Raw genomic sequence first — 17,556 nt, 5'->3', positions numbered from 1 at the left:
TCAGCCAGAAAAGACTCGAATGAGACTTGACACATATACCACGATCCCTGTTCAAGCGTAGAGAATCACAGCACATAGCGAAAGGTTGGCTGCTCGAAATCCGTCAAATCCAGGAATTCAGAGCCAAGGGTAGCATGTGCAGTGTCAGGGTCCTCGATCGCCTTGCGGTCGCGTCTCTTGTTCTCCATGATGTTGATGACCCGAATTGCTGCCAAGGTGACCGCTGCCAGAGCATACATGACGGCGACCATCAGCTTGCCATCAAAATATTCAGGCGACTGGGTTGAGCGGAATGTTTGAGGACCGATCCAGTTTCCGGCTGCGTAGGCCACGATCTGGAGGCCGTTCACTGTTGCTTTCTTGGTATACCCTAGGGTGTTGTTCGAAATCATCACCATAACGAGACACCAGGCAGTTCCAGCGGCACCGATGAAGTAGTATCCTACCAGCAAGCCAGCTTTGGCATGAACGGGGATCACAATCATCATGATACCGCCGATCATGGGAATCAGAATGGCAATTATGGCAAAGAGGGTGCGATCAAAGAACCGGTCGGAGAGATAGGTCAGTCCCAGTTTACAGGTAATGTCCACGATGCCCATTGGCATGTTCAAAATCAGGGACATGCGTTTGGAAAATCCAAAGGAGCTGATGATGATAGATCCAAAGGTCGTGATTCCCCCGTTGGGGATGTTCATGAGCAACGAGAACAGGACGTAGAGATAGGTGCGCGGGTCGCGAAATGCTTCAAAAAATTGGGGCCATTTCCATGTTTGATTGCCGATTCCTTGGAAGTTGCCTCGAATCCGATCAATGGCAATAAGCTTCTCGCGGTGATTCAAGAACCCGGCCTGGACTTGATTGTCGGGCATGTACCAAAAATATACTATACCCGTTAGGACAGTGGGCAGACCAAATACCAGAAAGAGGATTTTCCAGACAGCGATGGAAGTTCCATGTACACCTGCTAGGCCGTAGGCGATGGGCCCAATCAGCAGCTGGGCTAATCCGTTACAACTGAGCCAAAGGCCCATGCGTTTGGCTTGTTCCTCTTGCTTATACCAGCAAGAAGTGAACAAGACAAAGGCCGGCGTTACTGTTGCCTCAAATGCGCCTAGGAAGAAGCGGACGCAAAGTAGGCTCGCATAGTTATGAGTGGCTGCATGGCAGACGAGTGCGATACCCCAGAGCACGATATTGACTGAGGTGTATTTGCCCAGGGGCAGACGGCGAAGCAGATAAGTGGTGGGGAATCTAAGCGTATACATTAGCGATCTGTAAAAGAGAACAGCAGGAGAACATACTTACTCCCAAAAGATATATCCAGCATAGAAAATACTCGAGACCCAGCTGTATTGCTGCGAGTTGGGATCCAAATGAGTGTCTTCCCGAATGCCCATAAGCGAGGCATAGTTCAATGACGTTTTGTCGGCAAACTGAATCAAATAGACCCAACAGAGCAAGGGCATGAGGACTCGATCGATTTTGGACAAAACCTTCTTGGCTTCGCCGGGGGTATATTCAATCTCCTCTGCGTTCATGAATTGGAGAGCAGGATCGAGGTCCCGGATCTCGTGCTGCTTCAGGTTCCCGTCTTGAATGTCCATGACCGCTTGCTCCGTATCATGCTTTGATGGAACCTCGGATAGCTTCATATCGTTTGACACTGTCATGTTGTCTCAGTTGATGCACCTCTGTACACTTGAATGGCAAAATCATGAAGCCATGGCTTTCTCTTTAAATCCCCCGTCTGATATTGGGTTTATCGGAAGGGCTACGAAACAGCCTATGGGGAAGTTGGCCAAGCTTCAAGCTGTACCCCGGAATTTGTAGAGGTGGACATTTCCTGGTGGAGCTCCATTTTGTGTCGAAGAGGCGTGTGGACGGGCTTATCTTATCAGAAGGTTCTGCTCAAATCCATGGATCCATGGATGCCCAGCCCTGGAGGTGTCCATGGGTGACGTGTCCAATTAACCTTAGATAGCAATTTAATGGGCATTGGGGTTATCTATGTGATATGTGACTCAATTGTGTCCATATCTGATACCTGTCATAGTCCACCAAAATCCATCTTATCGCTTCACTGTCTGATTTATGCATTCGGCGACATACCGAACATTGGACCCGTTAAGCCCCGCTATAGATACCCTCGAGCTCTCGGCCATATAGATATGGTATTCCTCTATATCAAACACGTCAGCTAGCTTTCTCAGGGTAAAGCATGTTCCATTGTGAATATCTGTTTTCCAGCCACTTACTTTGTAAATGGTGTACTTGATCCGGTGTGAGACCGAGAATGCAGAACATCCCCTTTTGCTCGGTGATGCGCTTCCAGTCTCCAGGGGTGCCTAACAAACAATTAGAGACATTCCACATCAAATCCAGAAAGCAACCAAGGGATCGGAGACGCGTACGAAGTTCAGTCAACCCTTGGTACAATTGCCATCGCATATTCGCGATTCGCGAACTCATCGTGACGAGATCTTTCCGCCACTGCGCATAAAGCTCCTCGTCTTCTAGAATCGCAGCTACGATGCGCGCGCCGAAGGCAGGGGGGTTAGAGATTTCAACACGGATCATTCGTGCCAAACTTGACTCGACGGCAGCCGCGATAGTGGGAGTATTCGATGAAAACGCACATAATCCGACACGCTCGCCTTAGAACATTCGACACAGGTTAGCATAAAGGGGAGAGATAATAGCACTAAAATCATATTCATACCGTAAAGTCCCATGCTTTTGGCAAAAGAAAGACACACCGCGATCTCAAGACCAAGCTCATCGGCAAAATATCGGATGGCAAATGCATCATGATCGTAGTCGCCCGAGGTCAACCCCAAGTACGCGGCGTCAAAAACAGGGAATAGCTGCCGCTGCTTCACAATAGCACCTATCTGTTTCCATTGATCTGGACTGCAGTCCCAGCCGCTTGGGTTATGAGCGCTGGCATGAAACACAAAGATGGACTTTGGGGCTGCCTCGTTCAGTGTTTGGATCAATGATTGCATGTCGACACCGACACTAGACGAATAATTGAACTCGCGGACTGCGAAGCCAATTGATTCGAAAACCTGGCGGTGATTTGACCAGCTAGGCTTGGTTATATACACCGTTGCATCGCGACCTAGCACCTGCTTAAGCATTGTTCCGGCGATGTGGAGTGCTCCTGTACCAGACAGAGCTTGACAGGATGCGACCTGGAGGAAGCGAAAAAGTCAATCGCCGAAATAACCGTCTGAAAATAAGATGAATATTACTTACTCGGCCTTCACGAATTGCAGCAGAATGCTTGCCAAATACCAAATCTGTAGCCAGTGTCCGAAATGAGGGGAGCCCTAGGATCGGGAGATATTCATGGTTGGAGTCCTTGATTTTCTCTTTTGCCGATCGCACCGCGGGCAAGATCCAAGGGTTGCCATTTTCGTCTTTGTATGTTCCTTGCCCAAGGTTTACTTTGCGCGCAACTGGATCCGCATTGTATGTTTTTGTGAGCTCGAAGATAGCGTCCGGGGGCGTATAGTCCACGACCTCGAAAAACGAAGGAGAAAGAGAGCTCATTGTGTCGGTCTGGCGGGAAGTAATTTTGGAATGTAAGTAGAATATTTCACAAAGCAGGAAGTAGCAAAAATCAATGGAGTTGGTTATATTAGCCTTGATTGCGTTATGTGCCTTTTAATTAACAGTAGCGGAGCCCGATGGAGAAACAAGGTGGAGCTCCACCGACAAAGAGCGGTATACCACCTGGGCAGCCGAGCTCGATGAATAAGAGGCCAAGGGGTAGCAATAAATAGCAATCAGGCGCTAAATACCGTCAGTATCTCTCCAAACCCTCACATTCAAAAATCACGACGAAATGGCACCAGTAAAGCCCAACTTCGGTGTCTATACGCCACTAGTGACGTTCTTCGAGGAGGATGAGTCCCTCGATCTCCAAAGCACTTTGGCTCATGCAAAGCGCATGGCCGAAGGTGGGGTTACTGGGCTTGTACTTCAGGGAAGCAATGGAGAGGCTCCTCATCTGGATCATAGCGAGCGCAAGTCTCTGGTGCGCGCTGTCCGCGATCACCTTGACCATCTGGGCTACACAGGATTGCAGTTGATTGTCGGTTGTGGCGCACCTAGTGTGCGGGAAACACTATCCTATATCTCAGAGGCTAAAGCTTCCGGTGCCAATTTCGCCCTCGTGTTACCACCGGCATATTGGGTTGCAGCCATGAATGCATCCGTTATTGAAGGCTTCTTCCAGGATGTAAGATCTTTCTATATCCTGATAAAGAAACCCTCTGTCGTGTTCTCATAATCTAACAATATCTGAAAATGCAGGTGGCATCTCAATCCGAGCTTCCCATTCTCATTTACAATTTCCCTGGCGTGACGGGAGGCATCGACATCAGCTCCGACTCCATCATCCGCTTAGCCAAATCCAACCCAAACATTGTCGGTTGCAAACTCACCTGCGGCAACGTTGGAAAGCTTCAGCGTGTCTCATCGGCACTTTCAGGGACATCATTTGCTACTTTTGGTGGAAAGTCGGACTTTTTCCTACCTGCCCTTGTTGCTGGGTCGAACGGGATTATTGCCGCACTCGCCAACATTGTACCGAAGCTGCATGTGCAGATATTGCGGTACTATGAGAAGGGCGAGCTTCAAGCAGCACAAGAGCTTCAGTCCAAGCTCAGTCATGCCGACTGGGCCCTCACCAAGGTGGGCATTGCGGGTGTCAAAGCTATTGTGTCGCATCATTTCGGATACGGTACGGGCCGGGGACGCAGACCACTAGGGAACACAACGATCACAAGCTTGAGTCAAGAAATCGTAGCCCCAATAAGTGAGGTGGTTGACCTGGAGAAATTGTTGAGACAAGATGCCTAGATGACTTGTTTGTCGGGCTTCCACTAGCTATTAGCTAGCCTCTGTTTGTGGAGAATACAGAAAGTTTTCATCTCCTCTCTTGCTAGGAACGTTTTATAAGCGTGTATGAAACTGGCAAGAGCAATTTGTATGTTCTGGGCTGAATAACTACATGAAATCTAAGAGGAAGAAGAAAGTGAAAAGCAGTCTATACTATCTGGTTAAGAGCCCATATTCCGCCAATGAACATTCTGTGACTCGGATGGAATTTGGAATTATATCTATAGAAAAAAGTACTGCTAACTTCAATCACCAAGCGTCTTCTTTGAATTCTAGAGTTAACGCTCTTAATACCTGATTCACACGCAAGACAACGTACGTAGCATTATTTCCTTTTAATAGAGGGGACAAGTCAAGAAGAGTTGAATGAATATTAGATCAATCTTTTAAGAACAAACACGTAAACGTTCTATTTGGTCAAAAGAGAAAACTCAGTTTCCTTGTCGGCTGTTTTCACTCCAAAAAGACAGGCCCGCTTCCATTCGCCCTGTTCCATAAATAGCTGAACTATCCAAGCACTCACCGGCATATTCTCGTGCTGAGTTAAGACGATTTGATGCAATTTCAAGCGTTGGAAGACGAGTTGAATGACTGGTAGCGATGGAGAGAGCGTGTTTCATGTCTTTGCTTGCAAGGGCTGCTTGAAACCCGGGAGACGTGTCCAGCGGCGGTGCATACGCGCCAGTAGTGATACGTTTTGAGTAGCTTTCGAGCACGGGACCAAACATATTGCCAATAAATTCCTCCAGCTGTTGATTGCCAATCCCCGTAACTTCGGCAAATACTTGCGCTTCAGCAATCACTTCCATGAAGCTGATAACGAGGATATTCCTGGAAAGAGGAGTGAGTTAGCTCAATCTTGATGATCGTTCCAAAGATTGAATGGATACCTACCCAGAGATCTTGAGAAGGCTGGACTTTCGCACGTCTTCTCCCATATCGATGATGCTGCGTCCCATGATGTTCAGGATGAGAGGTCTGATTGTCTCAACTGCCTTAGCAGGTCCGGCTACCGCGAAGATGAGCTTCCCAGCGGCCGCCATAGCGCTAGCGCCAAACACTGGGGCAGCTATGAATGCTGCCCCATATTCACTGAGGCGTGATGTGGCCCATTCTGACGTGTCTGGATGAATAGTAGAAGTGTCTACAAAGACTTTGCCTTTCAATGAATCGCCTGCGATCAAGGCCTTGTTAAATAGCTCAATTAGCACTTCGTCAATGGAGATCTATTTGTCTTCGTCAATATATCGCACATCCTATAATAAATAGATGCCCCTCCTACCATTGTAAAGATTATATCCGAATTTTGGACGAGATCTTCGAACTTCTCTTCAGGTGTGGCTCCTTCATCACGAAGCAGATCACCCTTTGACAAAGTACGGTTGCTGTAACGAAGTGGCGACAAATTGTTGCTCTTGAGGTATTTTTGGAGATTGAGGGACATTCCTAGCCCCATCGATCCGAGGCCATACTATCCCGATCAGCAAATAGGCAATCAAGTAAGGAAATATAACCTACCCAGCCAACTCTTGTGGGTGATGTCATTCTGGCTTTTACTTGCAGTCGATTTGAAAACTTCCCAGAAGCCTTTACCTATATAGGTAGCTTGTTGTCCGCGGGTTTATAACAAAGAGCCCGAACGGGACATGTGGAGCTCCACTTGGTGTACCCACCGTCCACTGCCGACGGTCCACTCACTCTGATAACAAACCTTGGCACCCCGCGACGGTTTCACTCGGCTCCAGTACCCGGGATTTCGCCCAATACAGCCAGCATGGAAGGCCCAATCCCCCACAAGGATCTTCGCTGACAGAAGGCCTTGATTAAATTGACAAAGAGGGACTCGCCTTCATCGAGCAGACTAACGAAAGCCTCTCGATCCATGGTCCACAAGCGGGGGTCTCGGGTCACCCGGTCATTCTCTGTGGAGAAATTGAGAAGAGCGGACTCCATGAGGGTGTTGAAGATCAACATGCAGTATTCTGAGGTTCTTGGGAGTTCGTTGAACGTGTTCAAGTGGTGACGGATATCGGTACTTGCGCGTTTGAGCGCTCCCCATATACATAATAAAACACCGTAACTGGTCACGGTAACCCAGGGTGCTTCGCGGACCACTTTATCCTGCTCCTCTCCGGAGATGCTGGACAATGCGCCAGATAAATCGCTCAGAAGAGCCACAATGCCCTCATCGCCTCCGACATGGTAAGGGACAAGAGGTGCTGATCGCCGGATCGCGACAAGGTTCCCTTGGGTCAGATGAGTGGAAGCAGCCATCCCAGCTATCAGGCTGTTATCCACAATACCTGCTATCAAGAGCTGATCAGGGCGACATAAGCTGATCTTGAGAGAAGAGATGAAGAGCTCGTTCGTTCTCCACAGCAGAAACTGGGGGCTGTCACCGGTGTAAGCCTGCTTCTTGACAATCTTCGTGATTGCTTCTATTGCTGTGTGCACTTGTTTATTTTGAGCCTGAGTCAGTATATGGAACGGATTCGGGTCAGATGGACTGGGCGGCATTTGATAGTAACACCGCGTAAAGTCCCGCACAAGAGCACCTATGTTCGTCAGGACGCAAAATGCGGCAAAGGGGGATGCTTCTAGCGCTGCTAAAAGTTGCGAGTCCGGTGTTTCGGTCATGAGTTGCTGAGTAGCAATTGTCAGAGAGGCCGTCCCTAGGCCGCGTGGCCCGTGTAATAGACTATTGGCTATTGTAAAAGTCGGAAGTCCAAAGTTCTCGTTGAATCTCAGTAGCCATATCTGAGAGTTTTTGGCTTCCCACAGATTGATAGGGAAGGGAAGTTCCCAGCCAAGTTCCATCGGTGACATCAAAGGCCGAGAGTTACAAGGCGAAAATGTGTGGGAGTCTAGAAAGATTAGAGTGTACAGCGACAGTCTCATCGATTCGGTGGTAATATAGGACGTCCATCGCGTATAGAGAGTTTGCGGATCATCTCCAGCTGAACTGAAGTCAAGTTGGTACATCCAAGACTGGGCATCTGGCATAGCGATACCCTGTTGGGACAGACCGATTTCGTGCACAGCCTATCTCAAAGAATACATGTAAGCCTAGGTAAAAGAGGAATAGGACATTGCAGAAGACAATACAGACATCGACAAGTTGCCGCAGCATCTTTTTCACGGTCTGGAATTGGCCTGCTTCGCTTGCGTATACCCCGTAGATTATATAGAGAAGCCAGGCTTGAATGACCCATGGCTGTCTGATCTCACTGCAATTCGAGGAAACCTATTTCAATATCAATTAGAACATCGCTCTCAGAAGACACGATAGTAGGATCTAGTCATATACCATATGTCGAAGCTCTTCCTGTCCACTTTGCCATACATCTTGACGCCAGTGTGCGAGAGCTTGGGTCTCCTCATGATCATATAGATTGGGAGAAAATAAGCTCCCAATGACAGTAACGGCCTTCAACAGTAACTTCGGCGTCGAGGATACAGTGAATGTAGGTCGATGCAACAAAGGGAAAGACGGGTGGAAATGCTCAAAATACTGTTTGACGTATGTTTCTTCGCTATTAGCGTGGTTACTGTAGGTTAAGTTCCCACTGTTAGACGTGATTTCAATCGATGAGCCCCCCTTACTGTGGAACGCATCGGGGGCAATTTATACAAATCAGCTAAAGGCAAGCGTACCTCGGCGAGGAAGAGGAGAAACTCTGGGGTAATTCAGTAGCAAATGTACTGTGCTCTTCCCAAAAAGCTTCGTCGGTCACAACACGTTCGGCTGGGTTGGGGTTGGTCAAAGGTGACGGTATGCCGACCATTGCCTGGGGGGTATGCATACCCTCCCACGGCACCTGCGGCTGAGATGTCTGAATTGGAGATCCTGTCGCACGGCAACGATCACCATGTCTTTTATATACGTCGCTGCAAAATTATCAGTGTTATTGCAATGCATGACGGGCATGAAAATGGAAACAAGACCTTCGAGAGAATCGAGCATGACATCTGCCACACTGGAAATTCTTGCGCGAAGCGCCGCCGTGGCCTGATAGGGCATCAATATTTGATTTTCTATGAAGGAATATTTATGCAGACTTACGTGCACGCTTATGCCGCTGTAAGTTTTCCTGCAGATCGAATCCGGGTGAGAACAAGACAGAAAAGATAAGGAGCTGGGGTACTTACACTCCGCGTAAACAACTTTGAGCATTCATCACAGGGAAACGGACGATGCTGGTCGACGCCATTGCTCGTCATGCCTGAGGTGCTAGTGATTTGATTCATTTCGTTTGGGGATTGAATACAGAGGGGCTCGGGAAAGACGGTCTTGACTACGGGCGCACGTGCCGTTATCTTCCAGCCTTGCAACCTTGGAAGCCCTGCCCAGCTGGGAGGTTAACTTCAATGTTGATAAGCTGGATTTCTAACATTGAAGGTACATGTTGGACTTTTATGTTTTTGGTTTAGATTCTATATGAAATAGAAGTGGGAAGGCCTCGATTGCCAGATATCATCAGAAACATATCCGGGGATATGTTCCCTGGGGCCGGTCACATTTCTTTTATCTCCAAGGTTATCCCCCATCCATCGAACTTGCCTATCTTTTATATTTTTATGTGGCAAGAACCTACCTACTTACATACTCACTAGATCCTAAGAGGTTAAGCTGAAATATCCAGGTGTCAGCGCAATGTTGCAAGTGGACCCGGGCAGATCAACTCCGATACTTTGCAACGTCACCTCGTCTTGAACCATTTACTTCCAATCCATGAAACCCCCAAAAAAATCAACAATAAAGCCAGAATGGCTTCTTCTGATCTTCAAAAGCAGGTTGGCCAGGTACATGAGCCCTGAAACCCCTTCTTTATGAATCTCACTGACGATCGCAGCTCTTCGCGGTGGGGTTCTATGGCTGCACCCCAAGTCCCGAAATCAAGACTTTGATCCATGACTACCACGTTGGAGGCATCGTCCTCTTCTCGCGCAATTTTGAGAATGCAGAACAGCTTCAGGTGCGATATCCGAGGCTGTATCGTCCTTGACTGGCTTGACTAATCTTCTCTAGGCCTTGACACTGGCTTTACAGAATGAAGCCAGAGTGGCTGGACATGAGCGACCACTGTTGATCGGAATTGATCAGGAGAATGGACTGGTCACTCGCATTTCTCCCCCGATCGCTGCTCAGGTACCAGGGCCTATGGCACTTGGCGCCACGCATGACCCGGAGTGCGCCTACAGTGCGGGGAAAGCCACGGGGGAAACCCTGAGTTTCTTCGGAATTAACATGAACTATGCACCAGTGTGCGATATCAACTCGGAGCCCTTAAACCCAGTTGTTGGTGTACGCAGCCCTGGCGATGACCCTGAATTTGTGGGCCGGTTTGCGAGTGCAGCTGCGCGGGGTCTGCGGGAACAAAACATCGTCCCCAGCGTAAAGCATTTTCCAGGTCATGGAGACACAGCTGTTGACTCGCATTATGGACTGCCGGTCATCCCTAAAACAAGGGATCAGCTGGAGCGTTGCGAGTTGATTCCCTTTAGGCGGGCTGTCGCTGAAGGCATCGAGACCGTCATGACTGCTCATATCTCGCTGCCTTGTATCGATCTCATGCGACCTGCAACACTTTCTCCGGATGTTATGGGAATCTTGCGCAAGGACATGGCCTATGATGGTATGATCATCACAGACTGCCTGGAGATGGATGGAATCCGCTCCACATACGGTACAGAGGAAGGCTCGGTGCTAGCGTTGCGCGCTGGTAGCGATAGCATCATGATCTGTCATACCTTTGATGTGCAGGTGGCTTCAATCAAAAGAGTTTGTGAAGCAATAAAGTCCGGCACAATTGATCAATCACGACTGGCTGACGCTTGTCGCCATGTGGCTACGGTGAAGGACAAGTTTTTGAACTGGGACGCCGCTCTTCGGCAATCCACTCTCACAGACTTGAGCTCCCTCAACAATAGAATTGCCGAGACGACGATGGATATATATTCTCGATCGACAACACTCGTTCGTGACAAAAATGGTGTTCTCCCCCTGTCAAGGACTTCAATCATAATCTTCCTCTTCCCTGGAGACAAGACCCCAGTCGGTGGTGCTGTGGATGGCGAAGGAACGGGACGGCCAGGATTATATCAGTCCAACAAATACCTTGATGTTCTGCGGCAACACAACAATTCCATTGCTGAGCTCAGATACGGAGCGACAGGTCTGACTTCGGAGCAATGGCGAACCATTGAAGTCGCCGATGTGGTGATTTTCACTTCACTCAATGCAAGAGAGTCGCCATACCAGGAGCAGCTAGGCCTAGAACTTGCTGAACGTGTTCATTCATTGGTGCATATTGCTGCCTGCAACCCTTATGACTTCCTTGATGCTCCTAGTGTCAAGACTTATATTACCACCTACGAGCCGACTATCGAGGCATTTTCTGTGGCTGCCGATATCATGTTCGGATCGCTGATCCCGACAGGTGCTCTTCCCGTGGGAACGAGTGCTTTGAGCAAGACCTCCGCGGTAGTAACGCCATTTAACGCACAAAGAGATCTGGATGAGGTGCTCGAAGTCTGGGCCGCTGCTCTCCCGACCTACCTTGTTCCTACTGAAAGCTTGCGGTCTCTGATAGTACGCCCGCATGGCCACCATTTCATCGCTCGCATTGGATCGCAGCTAGTAGGCTTCTGTCTTGCTTACACAAATGACCACGGTGCACCAAACACCGTGTATATCACAGTTCTTGCCGTGGCACCAAAGTATCAACACCAAGGCGTTGGAATTGCCCTGCTAGAAGAAACGAGAGCATACTTCAGGGCAACCTTTGGACTCAATAATGTGAAGCTGGGCAGCTCATTCCCCCGCTTTTGGCCCGGGATACCCCAGGACCTTCCAGAAACAGTGCAACATTTCTTCACTCACCGTGGTTTCCGACTCAGTCCGCCCAGTGCCCGGTCGGTTGATTTGTACCAAGATATTCGGAACTTCCAGTCGCCAGAGAAGTATATCACTCGTGCCCGGGAGCGAGGCTTCCGCTTCGCGCCATTAAAATCCGAAGATTACGAGGCCTGTCTGGCTGGACAAAGAAGAAACTTTTCTAAGAACGGGGTAAGACTCCTGTGTTGTTCGCACGCTTATACTTTGTTAGAATCTATACTAATGTTCTATAAAGAGCTGGGTGGAGGCATACGTCGCATTACATCCCGACAAGTATCCCGACAGTGTGATGACAGCATTCGACTCCCAAGGCCAGCAGGTCGGCTGGACGTTAATGCTCGGTCCATCAGATGCTCTGAACAAGTCTTGGGCATTCCCCCAAACCTGTGGTCCGAAAACAGGGCTGATCGGTGCCGTGGGAATTGATGAGTCCCACCGCAAGTATGGAATTGGGCTGGCATTGGTCTGTCATGCTATTGAAAACATGAAGCAACGAGGCCTTGAAGGCGTCTTTGTAGACTGGGTTGCACTCGACGGGTGGTATGAGCAGGTTGGTTTTAAGACCTGGCGAAGCTACAGACCCGGAGAGCTTTGAGTATTCAATCATTATTCCCTCTTTGTTTATTGTTAAGAGCTTAGCCCTGGTTACTAGAGGTATTGAAACAAATCATTGAGACTTTTGACATAGGATCGCCTTGCCTAGATGCAAGGTTGAAACTCATGACATTGTTGCAACGAGCTTGCCTTGTTCCTATTTACTTTCAGAACTGTCACCAGAAACCCAAGACTACCATCAATCAATGCTGATCAGAAGTAGTCATGGCATCAATCTTGGCACGGCAATTCCGGAAGTGTTCAGCCTTCTGCTCAGGAGTCCAAGTCGAATGAGGAACATCCACCCCCTTTTGAACAGCAGCACGCTTATCAATCTCCTCGACCCACTTCTTCAAAGCGGGGAACTCAGACAGATCAATCTCCAAGGAAATAGGAGAACCGCGAACCCAAGAGAAACTCGCAATATCGGCAATAGTATACTTCTCACCCGCGAGGTAAGGGCTTTCCTTCAACCGCGACTCGAGGACTGAGTAGAGCCGCTTCGTCTCGTTGACATACCGGTTAATAGCGTAATCGGAGCGCGTGTCGGCGAAGAGACGGAAATGATTTGCTTGTCCTGTTGAGTATTAGAGAGAGCTCGAAGCACACGTACAAGGTGGATTATCTGCACACACCTTGAATGGGCCCAAGTCCAGCCATCTGGAACATTAACCAGGAAGTTTGTTCGGTGTGCTCGGGGGTGCCAGGGGCGTAACTGATCTTGCGGTCGGTGTCGTACTTGTCGACTAGATATGTCATGATTGCTCCACTCTCGAAAACGCGCTGCGAGCCATCAAGTAGGGCGGGGATGCGGCCATTAGGGTTAATCTTCAGGAACCATCTGTTCAATGACTTTCATCAGCATGTTGTGACATGTCGCGCTGCGTGGTGGGAATAATTGTACTCTTCCTTTTGGGGATTTGAGCTAGAGGAGATATCAAGGCCTTCGGCTTTATAAGGCAGACCAAGCTCCTCTAGGGTGATGGAGGCTTTGATGCCATTCGGCGTGGGCCAGCTGTATAAGGTGATGTTTGAAGACATGGTAGAATATGGGTAAAATTTTGATGAGAGTTGAGATAGTCGTGATACAGTCTTCAATGAACGAGAAAACATTTGGAATAACAATAACAGTCTGGAAGTAAATAAAAGGAGCTCCCGGAGGCCACCCAGCGCGAGAATGTCTATTTGTCAGCCCCCCGCAATACCAGGGCTATCCATCCATGGATGGATATACCTAGCCCTCCTAGGAGGTAGGTAAGATGGCGTCATATCACATCAGCTTGACTGAATATACTATTGTATCTTGAAATATGCACCTCTATGTAGTTCTCGACTATGGAATTAGAGCGGCACTTATATCATGGGCTCCGTACCAAGGTAGATGAAGCATTTCACAACCAGGTGCAAGTCATATCCGCTGTGCTACCAAAGTATGGTGGTACAGGCCTCCATTGAGGCTTTTATATGCTTGGAGGACTCGATGGGTTACCACACCCAACTGCGGATGCCCTGGTGCAGCGTGCTTTCACCCCATTTTACAGTTTGAGACTGACTATCCTAAAATGAAATAGAAAAAGATATCATAATGGCATCGTGATTAGTGGACCCGTGGACGGGTACCTAGAATCCGTCTGCCCACTTCATAATCCACTCCAACTCAACTCTGCTTTCCACATCCAGCTTGACTCCAGATCCAAAGTTGTACCCAATATCCTCAAATTATCTAGGGAAAATGACTAGTTGCCATGGCCAGTAAAAATCTCCCTGTAAGTCTAAGTTCGGAAACAGGCACATGATTGCATCATGTATATGCAATACTAATAGAACGCTTAGGTGACCCCTCCACTAGGATGGACAATGGACCCAGAAGAGCTTGACTACGAGGGTGAATGGGCCACACCAAATACCTGGGGGTATCAACTCACCGCCAATTATAACCTTGGGGAATGCACTCCTATCATGTGCAACCCCCAGGAGGGGGAACTAATCTTTAAGGGGGGTGGAAAATTCTATCAAATCTGCCAGATGGGCGGAGATTTGTTTGAGATCACTTCCCCAAAGACGCTCGATGAGATCATTGCTGTTGTGAAGGGAGAAAGGCGGCGAAAGATAAAGCAAAATGAAGAGACTCGGCTGAAGTCGTCTCACTCACCCTTGCTTCTATCCGTGGATGGATGGATCGCGCCAACAGCTAAATATACATTCAAGACGCAAAACCTCACTCTCTTCGGGCATGGCATGGGCCCGGCTGCTCCTGTTGCGTTCACCAGGGTTCTTTTGAAACTTACTCCTGGATCCATGTGCTTAAAGGCTAAAGTGGAGCAAATGAGGATATTCATGGCATCTCGCTACAGTGGAAAGGCGTCCGAGGAGCCCATTACCAAGCTTATCTCCGCGGGGGAGACCTGGAAAGGGTTGGCAGACCCTTACTTCAATTTCCAAGAGCTTATACGCATCCACGGCCGCACAATTGCCAACTTCCTCGCTATAACGGATCAGCTGGAGGTCATCCTCGAGACATTTCGGGATTGCTGCGAATCCCGGCCGGTCTATTGAAAGGTGGTAGAGACAAATCCTAGCTCGTTTCTCGTCCACTCAACCATGAGCACTAAAACGGAAAAGGAAAGGGTTCGAGTACCAGAGATTATCGGATACATCTGCAGTCGTTCAAAAGTAACAGGTATCTGACCATCTCGGGATTCGCACTATTCAAATCAGAGACAACTTCAAAAGCAACTATACTCCATCCTTGGCCCTCATTGACTAAGCTTCTACCCCCTGTATAGGAATTATCAATTTCCATGTTACTGTCGTTTTCTTTGTTTGGCCCAAGGCAACGCTGCCATCAAGAAAAAGCAAGTTAGTTGCTAGCTTGTCCTGATTCGATGTTAGGGAATAAGCGGTTCTTTTCAAACACTGCCACATTCGTATATCTTTACAACTGCATTCACCCGCCTAGGTCGTTGGTAAAATAGCATGCCGGCCCTGTCACTTATAAAATTGTGAACGTACCTTTTCTTCCACTTTCGAAACCGTTTGGAGTTGTGAAGCGAAATGGGTACAAAATCCCATAATTGCCATAAGCCTACGAGGACTACTCCGTATAGATGAGAACAATGGAATACGATTGTAGACTTATTTCTATATTTGCTTTGCCCCTTGCAGCAGGGCACGCAGATGGTACTCTCCCAAGGATGCATTGACCACGTAAATTGTTCCGCAGTTTAAGAGAACACATGGTAGGGTGTGCAGGCACCCGCAAGGGCGATCCTTTTCTGGAAGGACATGTGCTCTTCTATACGGAGTAGCATGGCTCAGAATCTGTCATGGCACTGGCACATGGTACATACATACCAGGATTGGACGCTTGATCGGCAATGGTACCATACTATTCTTCTCAACAAGGGCTAGTTTAGGAATTGGCTCATAGAGTCTAATACACAAGGGGTACTCTGCATCTGACATGTCAAATACGTACTACTTTGAAAGGCGCAGGGCAAGCCGAAAACGGCGCAAAAGTAACCGACTCGAAGGATGTGATCTCAGTATTCTTTTGCCGCAAATTGTTGGTATCATGACTCGAATCCATGGATGGGGCGCTTAGAAGTTACAAAAGCACGTCCAAATATTTCCCCAAGGGATAAACAATTTGGGGTAGAAAGTTGTCGATCCCCACATGGGCAGCCACGAGTGCCTTAGCGTTGCAACCCCCAGACACGGCCCGCTCGAGCCTCGGCGAGAACCATGTCGCCGGAGACGGTCACAGTCCGCTTTGTGAGATTCACGAGTGATGATGCGATCATCTTTCAATGTGCCACTTTAGTCGCATCAGCACTTGGTCACGCCACGTTCTGAGAAACACGTTTTTGTGGAGGTTTGACTTGGTAGTTGCCGGGTCTGATGTTACTTGATCTAACGCCACTAACGCCTATTTCGCCCTCAACTGGAGAAAAACGCACGGTAACTCACACATACGGGGCACACGGCTTCCAGACCGGGATAGTTCTACCGGCAAAGATCGGGATCGAGTATCCTTGGATTAAATATTTCCCCACTACTTTTCATGCCGGATGGTTGGACTCCGAGAGTAATTCATTCCCGAGAAGTTGACTTTTTCCTATTCCGTACGGGGTACGCCGTACACCTGACTGCGTTAGCGTGAGACCTAGACCCCAAGGAAACACATGTCTTTCCCGCAATTTGCCCCGGATTTCCACTTTTTCCCCCTCTTTTTACTGAATTCGGAAAAGGTTTCAATTTCAGATGTTCGTCATTTCCTATATTTCCTACACAGGATTCGGGTCTCACTCTGCGGTTCTAAAAGGCAAATATATTGTCCACGTGAACCTCCGAGTCCTATGAAGTCACCGAAAACAAGCCTGAAGGGCAGGGATTAGCGTGATTTAAGCCTAATTTAGCGCCAATGAGTTGACTAGCACTTAGGCGTATGGCCAAAATTTTTTCGCCAATCACAATTCTGCCCCTGCCTAGAAATGGCTACTATAACCCGATGCCTTTTGTGGACGAATGTGGCGCTCGCCCCGAGAAGCCAATGTCGAGAGCGGCGATCCCGATACCTCTCGAGAATTACCTTCCATATTTGTATCTGACAGGAACTATGGATGGGGTTGTAGGATTCGATTGCATAACATGGAGACAAAGACCGCATAATTAGAAGGGGATAAATCTGGGGCTTAACAGCAGTAAACTTACTTTCACATCGGACTTGAACGGGTCCACGGGTATGGACAGGGATCCCAGTCGAGAGCGCAAGATCCTGAAGGATTTCTTGTCCAGATGCATGTAGTCGTCTTGTTCATACTTGTTTATCGTACTTGGCATGAGGGAAGGTAGCAGAGAACTTTTAATGTAGTATTTTGGCGAGACCGAAATCTTTCCAGTAAAGGCCGAAGGCTTAGCGTAATAGTGGAGTATGTGATTCCTGTATCTCCGTTTTTATTAGGGTTTGGGGTTTCCCCATGGGAATTCGACGAGGGCCCCCAGATTCTGATCCGTTTCGGGAAGTAGATCAGAGGGAAGCCATGACAAAAAACTCCCTCCTTTTTTTGGCTCTAGTCCTGAGGCTTTGACATCTTTCATTCTAGCCAATTAGATTGTGCACCTTTTCAAACGGACTGGTCTCAGAAAAGGTT

The 17,556-nt window shown here is 48.4% G+C and overlaps 9 protein-coding genes across 9 annotated transcripts; 3 read left to right on the top strand and 6 right to left on the bottom strand.

Annotated features, from left to right (window-relative positions):
- Positions 1-65: 65 nt before the first annotated feature.
- N7471_004881 (uncharacterized protein) lies at positions 66-1,673 on the bottom strand (the record flags this gene model as incomplete). Its single annotated transcript, XM_057277600.1, has 2 exons — positions 66-1,254; positions 1,309-1,673. 2 exons carry the CDS (start codon positions 1,671-1,673, stop codon positions 66-68), a joined length of 1,554 nt encoding a protein of 517 aa, XP_057137210.1.
- A 399-nt stretch (positions 1,674-2,072) lies between these two features.
- Positions 2,073-3,558, bottom strand: N7471_004880 (uncharacterized protein; the record flags this gene model as incomplete). The annotated part of the gene is made up of 5 exons (XM_057277599.1): positions 2,073-2,182; positions 2,259-2,348; positions 2,415-2,657; positions 2,723-3,197; positions 3,262-3,558. 5 exons carry the CDS (start codon positions 3,556-3,558, stop codon positions 2,073-2,075), a joined length of 1,215 nt encoding a protein of 404 aa, XP_057137209.1.
- Positions 3,559-3,853: 295 nt separating this feature from the next.
- On the top strand, positions 3,854-4,872 carry N7471_004879 (dihydrodipicolinate synthase family protein; the record flags this gene model as incomplete). The annotated part of the gene is made up of 2 exons (XM_057277598.1): positions 3,854-4,249; positions 4,324-4,872. The coding sequence occupies 2 exons, from the start codon at positions 3,854-3,856 to the stop codon at positions 4,870-4,872; spliced, it is 945 nt and encodes a 314-aa protein (XP_057137208.1).
- A 470-nt stretch (positions 4,873-5,342) lies between these two features.
- Positions 5,343-6,456, bottom strand: N7471_004878 (NAD(P)-dependent oxidoreductase; the record flags this gene model as incomplete). Its single annotated transcript, XM_057277597.1, has 4 exons — positions 5,343-5,742; positions 5,806-6,137; positions 6,194-6,382; positions 6,430-6,456. 4 exons carry the CDS (start codon positions 6,454-6,456, stop codon positions 5,343-5,345), a joined length of 948 nt encoding a protein of 315 aa, XP_057137207.1.
- Positions 6,457-6,642: 186 nt separating this feature from the next.
- On the bottom strand, positions 6,643-9,159 carry N7471_004877 (uncharacterized protein; the record flags this gene model as incomplete). Its single annotated transcript, XM_057277596.1, has 7 exons — positions 6,643-7,953; positions 8,021-8,155; positions 8,219-8,444; positions 8,566-8,799; positions 8,890-8,920; positions 8,975-9,002; positions 9,061-9,159. 7 exons carry the CDS (start codon positions 9,157-9,159, stop codon positions 6,643-6,645), a joined length of 2,064 nt encoding a protein of 687 aa, XP_057137206.1.
- A 519-nt stretch (positions 9,160-9,678) lies between these two features.
- On the top strand, positions 9,679-12,404 carry N7471_004876 (uncharacterized protein; the record flags this gene model as incomplete). The annotated part of the gene is made up of 4 exons (XM_057277595.1): positions 9,679-9,714; positions 9,765-9,887; positions 9,941-11,980; positions 12,045-12,404. The coding sequence occupies 4 exons, from the start codon at positions 9,679-9,681 to the stop codon at positions 12,402-12,404; spliced, it is 2,559 nt and encodes an 852-aa protein (XP_057137205.1).
- A 202-nt stretch (positions 12,405-12,606) lies between these two features.
- Positions 12,607-13,444, bottom strand: N7471_004875 (glutathione S-transferase family protein; the record flags this gene model as incomplete). The annotated part of the gene is made up of 3 exons (XM_057277594.1): positions 12,607-12,980; positions 13,039-13,244; positions 13,308-13,444. The coding sequence occupies 3 exons, from the start codon at positions 13,442-13,444 to the stop codon at positions 12,607-12,609; spliced, it is 717 nt and encodes a 238-aa protein (XP_057137204.1).
- A 704-nt stretch (positions 13,445-14,148) lies between these two features.
- Positions 14,149-14,959, top strand: N7471_004874 (uncharacterized protein; the record flags this gene model as incomplete). Its single annotated transcript, XM_057277593.1, has 2 exons — positions 14,149-14,169; positions 14,237-14,959. The coding sequence occupies 2 exons, from the start codon at positions 14,149-14,151 to the stop codon at positions 14,957-14,959; spliced, it is 744 nt and encodes a 247-aa protein (XP_057137203.1).
- A 1,931-nt stretch (positions 14,960-16,890) lies between these two features.
- On the bottom strand, positions 16,891-17,245 carry N7471_004873 (uncharacterized protein; the record flags this gene model as incomplete). The annotated part of the gene is made up of 2 exons (XM_057277592.1): positions 16,891-17,019; positions 17,117-17,245. 2 exons carry the CDS (start codon positions 17,243-17,245, stop codon positions 16,891-16,893), a joined length of 258 nt encoding a protein of 85 aa, XP_057137202.1.
- Positions 17,246-17,556: the final 311 nt, after the last annotated feature.

The sequence above is a fragment of the Penicillium samsonianum genome, assembly GCF_028829775.1.
Source record: "Penicillium samsonianum strain IBT 33392 chromosome Unknown utg000003l_segment0_segment0, whole genome shotgun sequence".
Taxonomy (NCBI): Eukaryota; Fungi; Ascomycota; class Eurotiomycetes; order Eurotiales; family Aspergillaceae; genus Penicillium; species Penicillium samsonianum.
This window is presented reverse-complemented; position numbering and strand designations above follow the sequence as displayed.